General features: G+C 42.5%; 1 protein-coding gene across 1 annotated transcript in view; it reads left to right on the top strand.

The window, feature by feature from the left end:
- The window catches only part of SLC13A1 (solute carrier family 13 member 1), a 68,482-nt gene that overhangs the window by 18,351 nt on the left and 36,763 nt on the right, over positions 1-13,368 (top strand). Inside the window, exons 4-8 of the mRNA XM_074942341.1 lie at positions 2,722-2,909; positions 3,016-3,073; positions 3,163-3,211; positions 5,824-5,984; positions 10,041-10,160. Coding sequence (XP_074798442.1) covers positions 2,722-2,909; positions 3,016-3,073; positions 3,163-3,211; positions 5,824-5,984; positions 10,041-10,160 — 576 coding nt within the window. The remainder of the gene's footprint in view (positions 1-2,721; positions 2,910-3,015; positions 3,074-3,162; positions 3,212-5,823; positions 5,985-10,040; positions 10,161-13,368) is intronic.

Genomic DNA, 13,368 nt, shown 5'->3' with positions numbered 1-13,368 from the left:
GCAGCAGCCTGCACCCGAGCCCTGCCCTTGCATATAGGAACCACAGCAGTTTCTCTGACAGGGAAGACTATAAAGCCACAGAAGTGAAAGCTGGGTTTGCCCATTTTTTCTTCTTCCCTAAATCCCCTCCAGTTTTGTACTATGTATTTTGCATTTCAAATACAGCTTTTTAGATGCAGTATCACCAGTAAAATATAGAGAAGCCTACAACCTTGATAGTTTGAGATGTAGTACCACCACTTCGTATGCAGGCCAAAATCATACAGGGTAGAGATGCTTTCTTAGTCAACCAGGCTAGCTGTGTTTTAAATGAGCAGTTGTGACATCTGTGCACCATCTGACCTGGAGTTCAGGTTAGAACTGTGCCCTAGACCTCAACACAGACAAGAGGTGAAATCCTGGTCTCATTTAAGTCAATGGGAGTTTTGGCATTGACTTCAATGGAGCCAGGATTTCATTCAAGAATTCGACAGACAGTAGGCTCCATCCTCAGGTCTGGCCAAGCTGCACTGTGCTTTGGTTTTCTTGGCATCCAGAAAGGCCCCTGAGGGCCATGAACAGCTTCGCATGGCATACCTTGGAATAGCCTTGAGGCTACTCTAAATTACACTCATGACTGGGCCACTCCCTTGTTGGCCCCAAGATTAGTAAAAAAACACAGAGATCGCATAGAGTAACCTTTGCCTCACCACCAATTGCACCGTATTTCACTTGCAGCTGAGGATGTAGCCCACAGGGAAGAATTGCGTGAGTAAGGCAAACAGGGTTCTCCTCTCATTGTTATTTGGCAAAAGGGTATTAGCTTTATTATTCGTTATAAATGAAGCTGTCATCCACGATTTCATACAAAGCCTCACTTGAAATACTGCGGGTGGAACAGATTAGGAAAAATTGAGGTTGAACAGGTTAGGACATGCTCTGTTATTTTTTAGATCAGTGAATCATCAGCTCTTAATCACTGGAGCTACTGGGAATAGGTTAATTCTCCAATGTATTGAATGATCCTTTGAACATCTGACCATCAAATGTATTAAGTTAATAAGAAATTGTTTCAAAGCAGCTGTCAGTGAATGTCTTCTTTTTCTTTATTTCTTACGGTTGCTGCTAGCTCTGTTAAGGTTGTATGTTTTTCCAGTATAAAAAAAATCTGTTTCCAGAGCTTTTGGTCTTCCTCAAAGCCACTCCTCTTCCCCCATTCAAATGCCTCCTGGTCCTGGAGACCCACTTCTCACACAACTCCTACAAGAGACTAACTGAAGAGCTAATCCAAAGCCCTGTGAGGTCCATGAGTGTCATTCTAGTGTTTGGGATCAGACTGTAAATTAGCAAGTTCTACAGTCAAAAAAGTACAACTCTGTATTATCACGGCTATTAAAAATGGGCAGAAATACAAGCAGAGAGAGCATCTACTTGTCCAGGGCCTGAATTTAGCCCACTCATTTTTTTTGTGTCTCTATCATGAAAAAGGACTTCTATTTTTAAATGAAAATGTTGCCTTTAGTCATTAGGGAGAGCAATGCCACGGGAGTAATTTTGAATTTTTAAAAAATACTCAGATTATTTTGTACTTATTTTTTTAAAAAAATCTGCTCCTGATGAGCTGAGTAATCCTTATAATTGATGTAACATCTTTCAGCCAGGGAGGTTCCAAAGTGCTTTGCAACCTTCACTAACTGGTTGCACAAAATGATATTCGTTCATTTCAGTTTACCCACTGCTGAACTGCTGCCACCTCTTGGTGTGAAAGATGTCAACTGTTTAACTGCACTCAGGAGTACACAACCATGTAGTATAGGAAGTGAAGCAGGCTGTATTCATTTAAAATTACAGAGAAAAATGTAGGTAGACAGATGATAAATTCCTAATCAAAACTTGTTCATGATGCTAGGTTTAACTCGTCTGCTGTTACAGAAAGTGACATGGAGCATCAGTTTCTGATGTACTTTCAGTGGTGGTAAAACAGGAGTAACTCCAAAGAAGTCAACAGAGTTACATCAGTGTAAAACCAAGGATCAGTGAGTGAGATCAGTGCCAAACCAAGGATCAGTAACAGCTGATATGATCTAACCTCAGTTTTATGTTGGCTTTGAAAGACGGTATGTGTTGCAGGTGACCCCTAATACCATCCAGGGACACTGGATCAGTGCTGACTTTATGTATGCCTGTACGGCAATCAGAGCTGTGACTGCAGCATCCATTTGAACTTGTAACAGTCTGATGTGTCATGACATCTTGAATCAAGTATTGTCCAAATGGATGATACCATAAGTCAATAACATTACTCTTGTTTTAATTGTATAATATATTTAATCTGTACACAATTTTACAGTGTATACAATTTGTGTGAATAACTCTTCTTTTATATATTAAAAAAATCACAATCAAATTAACAGCCCTTAACACTAAAAGAAAAGGAGGACTTGTGGCACCTTAGAGACTAACCAATTTATTTGAGCATGAGCTTTCATGAGCTGTAGCTCACGAAAGCTCATGCTCAAATAAATTGGTTAGTCTCTAAGGTGCCACAAGTACTCCTTTTCTTTTTGCGAATACAGACTGACACGGCTGTTACTCTGAAGCCCTTAACACTGGTGTTTTTTATCGTCCCAATTTTTATGCCGAAAAAGTTATGCTTTTGTATTGAATTGGATGCTGATAGCAGAGGTTAATGGAACAGTAATAGACTGGAACAGTCAAAGACTGAAGTATTTCTCATTTCAGGCTTACGCTGGGTTTCATGATTAGCTGTGGCTTCTTGTCTATGTGGCTTAGCAACACCTCTACTGCTGCTATGGTGATGCCAATTGTAGAGGCTGTAGCTCAGCAGATCATGGGTGCCGAAGCAGAAGTCGATGCCTTGGAGATAAATTATGCAACTGGATCCACCAATGAGGCATTGGAACTTGATGGTGTGCATAGATACAGTTTTGATATTTATCCGCCCTCATTCTTCAGTTTGAATGTGACCAGCTAAATTGCATTATTTATCTTTCTAATTCCACTAATATTTTACAGAAAGTGTTAATGACTGTGAAGCTAGTGACTGGAAAGAGAAAACAAAAGAAGTTCATGGGTACAATTTATGGATTTCATCATTCATATTTTAAGAATTTGTTTAAGCAAAATAGTTCTTTTATTACAGTAAGGAATTTTTTTTTCCAGATACAACAATGGTGAGGATCACACTGTGTGCAAGATTGAAAAGGAAAAGGTATTTAAGATGCGATTATTTTGAGAAAAAAAATCATGCAGTTAGTACATGTTAATTAACATAATTTTAACCTAGCCAGCTAATCTAGTTTTTACATAGCACCTCTCACTGTTATCTAAATGTCTATTTTTTTATATGTACACATATATATGTAGATATTTAAATACACATTACATGCACATAAGAAGTGGAAGATTGGACATTTGAAATGACCAGGGAGGAGTATAAAAATATTGCTCGGGCATGCAGGAGTGAAATCAGGAAGGCCAAATCACACTTGGAGTTGCAGGTAGCAAGAGATGCTAAGAGTAACAAGAAGGATTTCTTCAGGTATGTTAGCAACAAGAAGAAAGTCAAGGAAAGTGTGGGCCCCTTACTGAATGACGGAGGCAACCTAATGACAGAGGATGCGGAAAAAGCTAATGTACTCAATGTTTTTTTTGCCTGTGTCTTCACAAACAAGGTCAGCTCCCAGAATACTGCACTGGGCAGCACAGCTTGGGGAGGAGGTGATGAGCCCTCTGTGGAGAAAGAAGTGGTTCAGGACTATTCAGAAAAGCTGGACGAACACAAGTCCATGGGGCTGGATGCGCTGCATCCGAGGGTGCTAAAGGAGTTGGTGTTTGTGATTGCAGATCCATTGGCCATTATCTTTGAAAACTCATGGTGATTGGGGGAGGTCCTGGAAGACTGGAAAAAGGCTAATGTAGTGCCCATCTTTAACAAAGGGAAGAAGGAGGCCAATCAGCCTCACCTCAGTCCCTGGAAAAATCATGGAGCAGGTCCTCAAGGAATCAATTCTGAAGCACTTAGAGGAGAGGAAAGTGATCAGGAACAGTCAGCATGAATTCACCAAGGACAAGTCATGCCTGACTAACCTAATTGCCTTCTATGATGAGATAACTGGCTCTGTGGATGAGGGGAAAGCAGTGGACATGTTATTCCTTGACTTTAGCAAAGCTTTTGATATGGTCTCCCACAGTATTCTTGACAGCAAGTTAAAGAAGTATGGACTGGATGAATGGACTATAAGGTGGATAGAAAGCTGGCTAGATCATCGGGCTCAATGGGTAGTGATCAATGGCTCCATGTCTAGTAGGCAGCTGGTATCAAGCGGAGTGCCCCAAGGGTCGGTCCTGGGGCCGGTTTTGTTCAATATCTTCATTAATGATCTGGAGGATGGTGTGGATTGCACCCTCAGCAAGTTTGCAGATGACACTAAACTAGGAGGAGAGGTAGATATGCTGGAGGGTAGGGATAGGATACAGAGGGACCTAGACAAATTAGAGGATTGGGCCAAAAGAAATCTGATGAGGTTCAATAAGGACAAGTGCAGAGTCCTGTACTTAGGATGGAAGAATCCCATGCACCGCTACAGACTAGGGACCGAATGGCTAGGCATCAGTTCTAAGTAGGAATTTTAGCTCCACCCACAATAGAATAAATTAGTACATTCCACCAAAAGGCAACCAGTGCACATCACCATCCAGTCAGGATTTCCCAGAATTTGAAATGTCTGTGGGCCAAATCCTGAAGTTATTAATCAGTTATTACTCATCCTTATTCTGGACTATTAATTTCAGTGGGAATTTTACCTGTGTAAGGACTGAGAAAAACTAGAAAAAACTCTTCTCTGTAATATTTCTATTACCATAGTTAGAGCCCTACCAAATTCATGGCCATGAAAAAAAAAAAGTCACGGACCATTAAATCTGGTCTCCCCCTGTGAAATCTGGTCTTTTTGTGTGCTTTTACCTGATACTATACCGATTTCACAGGGGAGACCAGAGCTTCTCAAATTGGAGGTCCTGACTCAAAAGGGGGTTGCAAGGTTATTTTTGGGAGGATTGTGATATTGCCACCCTTTCATCTGCGCTGCTGCCTTCAGAGCTGGGTCGCTGGAGTGCAGTGACTGTTGGCCAGGCACCCAGCTCTGACGGCAGTGCCCTGCCAGCAGCAGCACAGAAGAGTGACAATACCCCATACCATGCCACCCTTACTTCTGCACTGCTGCCTTCAGAGCTAGACGGCTGGAGAGTGACAGCTGCTAACTGAGGGCCCAGTTCTGCAGGCAGTAGCACAGAAATAAGAGTGGCAATACCATACCATCCTTACGTCTGCACTGCTGCTGGGGTGGCTCTGCCTTCAGAGCTGGGATCCTGGCCCCTAACTGCCACTCTTCAGCTGCCCAGCTCTGAAGGCAGCACCACTACCTGCAGCAGTGCCGAAGTAAGGATAGTGGTATCGCAGCCCCCCCCTACAATAACCTTGCAACCCCAGCCCCAAATCCTTTTTGGGTCAGGACCCCTACAATTACAACACCATGAAATTTCAGATTTAAATAGCTGAAATCATTAAATTTACTATTTTTAAAATCCCATGACTGTGAAATTGACCAAAATGGACGGTAAATTTGGTAGGGCCCTAACCATAGTCCTAGGCACCAACAAATGCTGCATATGACAATACTCCTAGCAAATGAAACAGCCCTGTGGAATGCTGGGAAATACTGAAAGCTGGTTGCTTCTTAAAGACACTGTTTTTTATGTAGAGTTTATGATGTCAGATGAACCTTTCTCATACATTAATCAATATGTATTCTTATTGAGCAGAATCTGCCCCCAGCTGAGACAGGAAGGAAATACAGAAACCAGAAAGACCAGATGATGTGCAAAATGATGTGCTTGTGTATTGCTTATTCTTCTACCATTGGAGGGCTGACTACAATCACAGGAACATCAACAAATTTGATTTTTGCTGAGCAGTTCAATACGTAAGAGATACCAAGTTATTTCTGTACCTGTTACCCAGAAGTCCAGATACTACTTTTTGTACTCTTAGCTGGTTCCCCCCAAGTGTGTTATAGTCTGGAGTTTTATACTATGACTTGGCAATGCCTGGCATCATGATTTTGTTGTTTTCCCATAAGACATACAATGAAATTCCATGATGATATCTGATTTGCATACATTCAGTTGCACTGGGGAAGGTTGCAAGGACTCATTCTACAAATGCAAAATGACAGCCAGACTTCTGTCATCCTTCCTCAGATTGAATAATACTTTACTCTTTGAATTCTCCCATTGAAACAGGTGGGTTTATTCGAGGAGTTAGGTACCACTCCATGTAAATACTGATAACCAATGGCACAATTTCTGGCCCTAAGAGACGTTTGCTCATTGCTAAATAGAATTGGAGCTAAGTTTTTATTGCCTTTTAATTCCAAAGCAGCTGTGACAGCACCATTTTATCTCCCTGATACTATTTGGCATCTCTTTGAGTGATATCAATGATCATTTTGTCAGTTTCACTTTGTGTCCCAAATGTCTCTAATGGGCTAATGTGATTTCTAAATAGTAGGAATAATGTCTGACTGCCCCCTATGTTTTGTTAAAACTGGCATAATTGAAAATTGAACTTTTACAGAACTTTTACCGTCATTTAGATTAAAAAAAAAAACAGACAAACAAACCAAAACAGCTAAGGCTCCAGCTAAGGTCTATTTCCTCGTCTCCATCATCACGATGGGACTTAAAATCAGTCTTATATCTGGACACGGCACATTCTGCTGCTGTGAGGTAACCACCTGCTTCCTCAGCCTCTAGGATAGAAAGAAACATGTTGGAGTGGAGCCAAAGTGCACTGCACTTTTGTGCTCCTGTGCCAACAGAACAGTCCCTCAGAGACTGTTCCAATTAGCATAATTTAGAGCAGACCTGTGGCTACTCTAACTTGTACTATGGGGTAGTTTGGTCCCCAGCTCATCCTAGGTAGATCACAGCCAATTCCTGCTCTTGCTCACAGCTGAGGATTCAGCCCTAACGCTGATTTTCCATTCATTTGCACCAGTCTGAAGACAGTGTTTTCAAACCCTAAAACCTGTTTAATAGATTGTAAAATCAAATCTGTAGCACACAGTGGAAGTCATAACTAGTCTAAGAGTTTTCATCTAAAAGTTCCTTTTTCATTTGTGTAAAACTTTTCTCAAACTTTCATCTTTTCAAGACTGAAATTTTCTGGCTCTGCTCTCTGACCAAGCATGTGTGTTTTTTAGTTTGGACATTTTGAGGAAAAAAGTCCAACCATTTTCAAGAAGATTTTGGGAAAGAATATGTTTGACTCTACCAAAAATAAATAAATAAATAAAAATTGTACAATGTTTTATGAGCAGCTCTGGCACCAAAGCAGGAGGGTAGGTAGGTAGATTTGGCATGGAGACACTCTGAACATGTGACTTTCATTCTTCATTGTTCCAACAGCATGAATCATACTCCACATATGTGTACTATTTTTCTAACAATAAGAGTTTGATAAATAATGATCTCCTGTCATTGTAATGGCTTTGAAAGTGGGTATAAGTAAGCTGTGTGGAATATGAGATTTGACTAAAACATTTGAAACCCTTCTCATTCAGAACCAGTGTGTGACCCTTGCTGCATACTCAGGCAGGGAAGTAAGGAGGCGTAAACATTCTTTTCATTCCCCTGTGCTTGCTACTTGTAACACTCATAGCAATGCAGAAAGGAGAGCAGCCACTGATGGGTTGCTGCTACCCTTCCAGTGCCAGTGATCAGGGATGGGAGGTGGGGAGTGGAGAGTTGGCTCTTACCCCACAATACAGTGGCCATCACAGCTGAACTGGTATGGGGAGGAGGGGGAGCAGCAAACTGCACTAGGAAAAGGCCTGGTGCAGATGACTTCTCCCATGGAGCAGTGGGGAAAGTAGGAACCAAATTATAACACAGAGTCTGCTTGTGGGGCAACACAATGACATGCTGCCCCTTTTGCAGAGTAGATTGAGATTGCAGTGTAGCCCTTAATGCACAGGGCTGTCTGAATGAGACTGAGCCCTGCAGGAAAGACCTTTGTAAGTCTGTAGGGGTTCCTGCAAACAGGGGTTCCTGTAGCAACAGCTAAGTGCTCATGCATTTAATGTATAATCACTTAACTGATTCTGCTAGGAACCAGTTGCTTCCAGCAGCCTAGGAGGTCCCCAAGACACAGGGAGTTAGGCACAGGCATTGCCATCTTTCATCTCCTTCAGGTTGAAGGAAACTGGCTCAAAGCCTATCTTCCAATTCCCCTAGACTTTAGCAGTCTTTCCAAGTGTGTGTAAGCAGCATTGTTCCCCATCCATCCTAGGAAAACAGTATAGATACACATCATCCAGTTTTACATCCTTCAGGGCATTTACTAATCATAAATCTCAAGCTTTATTTCTCCTCAACCTTAGCTTGGCTGTTCCCAGGGTTTTCACTGCATACTTTTTTTTGTCCAAATGCTTAGTTCCCTCTGCTCCAAGAGAGGCTCCAAACCCATTTATATCCTGTTGGAAGTTAACTGAATTGCCCCACTAGTATGACCTGTCTACAGATCTTTGCACTATACTGTCATGGACAATTCAAAAACCTGATAACAGGATGATTCTGCAAAGGAGCCTTTCATCCTTATGCAGGGTTCTAGAGTTGGCCACTTTTTTACAGTACAGTTAAAATAGCATTGTGGGGTTTCATATTCATTGTGTCTCAGTGATTTCAATATCAAATGCAAGTTGAGTTTGTAAGTAAAGAGAGTCTTTCAGCTGGTGGTTGTCCCAAGACCCACTTTTAAGGCAGATTACCAAATGCAGAGGAAAGCCACAGAAAGGGTGATGAAGCCTTAAATTGCATTAACTTTTTGGAGGCTTGGGATGATGTGCTACCCCCAGATTACTCCTTATCCAACTACAAATGCCTGGTCCCAGGGAGGGGCATCTGGAGATGGTGCCACAGAGGAGGTTGACTCCTGCCCCTACAACTCAACAGGGATGATCCTGCAGAGGGGAACCTCTGTTTTCCTTCTGTTTGGCCCACTGAAAATTCCCTAGATTATTGCAAACATAGTCAGGTAATTGACTTTGACCCGTCCATAAACTCCACAAGGAAGAGTCAGGCCGTATCCAAAATTAATCATATAAATGCTTAAGAATATTCTAAAAATAATAAAAACACATTAGTAAGTGTTGGTCCCAGTCGGTCTCCATCTCCTGCAACAGCCAGTCCTTTTCTTTCAGAAAATCCCACAACAACTCTACTTTCCTTAGAGGTCTGCAGGTGGGGGGTCTTTGTGGCTGGGTGGCCCTTTGACTTGAAAACCTGCATGGTGGGTTCAGATTATATGGGGCCCCAACGAGATCGCAGGGCTCCACCCACTTGTCCCACAGGCTCCAACCCAGCAAATGTTCTTGGACATTTTATGAGCAATTATCATTGTTATTAAATGTGCACTGGCACTTTTTATGAGCAATTATCATTGTTATTAAATGTGCACTTTTCCCTCCAATTCTTGCCTTTCCATCTACATTGCCCATTTTAGAGCCATAAGGCCCTATCTTCCTCCACCACTACCCCTTCTCAGAGAAAGGCCCTTCCTTCTCTTCCTCCCATTTCCTCTTGCCCCAGAGTCCTAATGGCCCTTCCTCCTCCACCGCCATCCCCATGAGCCATGAGGAGCCTTTACCACAGAGTAGATATTTAATTCTTTCAATCCAGTGAGAAATGGGGTCTTCTGTTGCTGCTCTGATATTCAGTGCTCATGGCATGAGGGTTGGACACAGAGGTATGAGCAGCCCAGTTACTTTAATGGCCATTATCATCATGGGACAGGATGGGAGAGTGAGGTGAGAGCAGGCCATTGACAGTCTCTGGCTGAAGATTCCTGCTTCACTGGAGGCAGCTGATAGCAGCAGCCTTTCCCAAGTATTCCTGCTGCAGCAGAGCCTGATGGCATTTTACATATGGTTCGATTCCTCTTGCAATGCCTAATTTAAGCCTATTTTATTTTCATTCAGACGCTACCCAGAATGCCAGTGCATCAATTTTGGGTCCTGGTTTGTACTTTGCATCCCCATCACTATTATCATGATGTTGCTCTCCTGGGTCTGGCTCCAATGGCTTTTCCTTGGTTTCAAGTGAGTAAATGTTAAAAGATATTCTATACAGATCAAAAAGAATATCATATCTATATCTAATGCACACACTGTAGAATGGTGACCATTTATTGTCCTTTCAGTGTCAAATAGCACAAATGAGTTCTCTGGAAGTGCTGGGAATTCACACTGCCATTCGTTGTGGCTTCTCTGAACTGTCCAACAGGACACCACGGGAAAACTTATTCAAGGATCCATTTTGTAAAATATGTTGTACATTTCTATAGAATATACACACACCATTAGTAGAGAGTATCTGAGAGAAGAATTCAGATTTTACAGTTTGTGGTCCAAATCTTGATGATATTGAAATAACAGTACTTTCCTGGCTGATTTCAATGAGGCCAGCATTTGACCCTATGTTTGAACAATGTTTATCTAACAAACTTGATGAGCAGACTGATATATTATATTTAGAGAAAAATACAATGGTTCCTGTTCACAGATATTCCTGTGTGTGTTTTTTGCGTGGGTTTGCTTCACTCCTGAGTTTTGTGCTTCAAGTTTTTGGATAGAATGACAGTTCTTTGGGCCCAATTCTCAATTGCCTTGCACTCTGGATACTTATTTACAGCTGTATGAAGTAGGTGTTCAAAAGTATGAAAAATGGAGCCAGGCTAATTTAGTGTGAAATGCTTCCCATATAGCATTTGCTTCCCACGGGTATAAATGGCTGCTTAAGATGCAGACAGTGGAAAATTTGGCCCTCTATATTTAATCTTAAATAGAAGCATCTTAAGTTTCCTTCTCACTCCACTGATAGTTTGAAACTTTAACATTTCATTTTTCTAGGCCATTTTGACAGTGTTCTTATTAACACTGTGGAGTAGCTCACCGCAAAAGAGTGTGGACTGAAAGCCAAAATTGTTAATCTTGTCCCCTGTGAAAGATGCTACAGAACACCCTGATTAATGTGCTGGCTAGTTACACAGTAAAAACTTTCCCATTAGAAAAGAAGGCAATGTATTAACAGGAGAGAGTCTGATTCAGCGAAGACATAGATGACTTCCCTTAATTAGATGGATACATTGTGTGCTTAATTTGTTCCTTTGTGTAAGCACTGCCCTTCCTGGGCAAACAAGCCAATTTGACTTTTCAGGCATTTGTTCTTTCTGACAGAAATACTATGATGAATAATACTGTACAGTCATAAGGATGATTGTCTAAAACATGAACTTCCCATGTTCTGACATGAGGTGGCTCCTAGCTATAGATATTTATTGGTAGACACACCAATACTCCAGTCTTATGTGCCTGTTGTTGTTGTTATTAATATCATTTCTTTGATGGCAGAGCCTAGAGCCCTACTTATGCTGGGTTCTGCATAAGCATATAGCAAGACACCGTGCCTGCCTCAAGTAGTTTACAATCTAAATAGAATAACAAAGAGTGGGATGGGACAGAGAGAGACAGAAGTAAAGTGACTTGCCTAAGGCCATATCTTGGCCCACATCTTGTTATATTTGGAACCAGCAGAAAAGGAGATAGACATAGGCACAGAGAGATTTGACTGAACCAGAGATCTCTGTTGTGCTGGCTCTCTTGTTCAGGCTGCTAAACTGAAACTAACATGAAAGTGAGGCTTTGCACTGGGGTGGGGAGAATGCTCAAGCATTTCAAGGGACAGGACATCACATTGTTCCAACCTACTATAAAAACCTTCCAAACACACATGCATTATCATTCACATGACTAAAAATAAACACTATATTACCTGACTAAGAGTTGTGGGTGGACTACAGCAGACTCTTAAAATGCATGGGATTATTCTGTCCTGGAATAGCAACTCACTAACTGAACAGGTTAAGTGGTTTTCTCACTCTCTTGGGACAATGTGGTGATGGTGGTGCAGCAGAGTTCTGAATAACAGGAGCAGTCGGTGGCAAGGGATCAGCTGCATCTAGTATGGAATCAGCTGGATCGGGTACCACATTTTTTTTTCCAACGAGTCATCAAAACTAAGAGTTGCAAGAGAAGGAGGCTCAGTTAGAGGAACAAAAAGTCCTACTGGAACATCCCTGGACTCTGGTACTCATCAGGACTGAAACTGGTCCATGTTATTTCCATAAAATACTACTAGATAGTCCTACCATGAACAAAACAGGTCCTGTGCATTTTACAGGTTCTCCAACTGTAATTGCAATTCTACACTAAGGGTAAGTCTACACTATAAAATTAGGTCGAATTTATAGAAGTCGATTTTTTAGGAAGCAATTTTATACAGTCGATTGTGTGTGTCCTGCTAAGCGTGTTAAATTGGCCGAGTGCTTCCACAGTACCGTGGCTAGCGTCGACTCACAGAGCGGTGCACTATGGGTAACTATCCCACACTTCCCGCAGTCTCCGCCGCCCATTGAAATTCTGGATTGACCTCCCAATGCCTGATGGGGCAAAAACGTTGTCGCGGGTGGTTTTGGGTACATGTCGTCAGTTGCCCCTCCCTCCGTGAAATCAACGGCAGACAATCGTTTTGCACCCTTTTTCCGTGCGGGCGCCATACTGCTTTCAGCAGACGGTGCAGTAGGACTGCTAACCGTCATTGAATGACTGCTTCTGCTGTCACTCTGCTCTCCTGATGCTATGAATCCACCTCACAGCTCCTCTATATGACCGTCGTCATCCACCGCTTCCACTGCCACTCTGCTCTCCTGGTGGTCTCGCAAGGCCGCTTCTGCTGCCACTCTGCTCAGCTACTCCTGTCTTGCCATAACACAGCAAGCATGCAGCCCACTCAACTGTTGTGGCCTGGCAGCAGACGGTGCAGTAGGTCTGCAAAACTGGTCATCCAACCACCGCTTCCCCTGCAACTCTGCTCTTCTGCAGATGCCATACCACGGCAAGCATGGAGCCCACTCAGATCACCTCGACAGTTATGAGCATTGTAAACACCTCACGCATTATCATGCAGTATATGCAGAACCAGAACCTGCAAAAGCAGGTGAGGAGGCAATGGCAGCACGGTGACAAGAGTGATGAGGACATGCACACAGACTTCTCTCAAAGCACGGGCCCCGGCAGTTTGGCCATCCTGGTGGCAATGGGGCAGGCTCATGCCGTGGAACGCTGATTCTGGGCCCAGGAAACAAGCACAGACTGGTGGGACTGCATAATCTTGCAGGTATGGGATGATTCCCAGTGGCTGCGAAACTTTCGCATGCGTAAGGGTACTTTCATGGAACTTTGACTTGCT

Source organism: Natator depressus, chromosome 1, assembly GCF_965152275.1.
Source record: "Natator depressus isolate rNatDep1 chromosome 1, rNatDep2.hap1, whole genome shotgun sequence".
Taxonomy (NCBI): domain Eukaryota; kingdom Metazoa; phylum Chordata; order Testudines; family Cheloniidae; genus Natator; species Natator depressus.
Note: the sequence above shows the minus strand (reverse complement) of the source record. Positions and strands in the feature narration are given on the sequence as shown.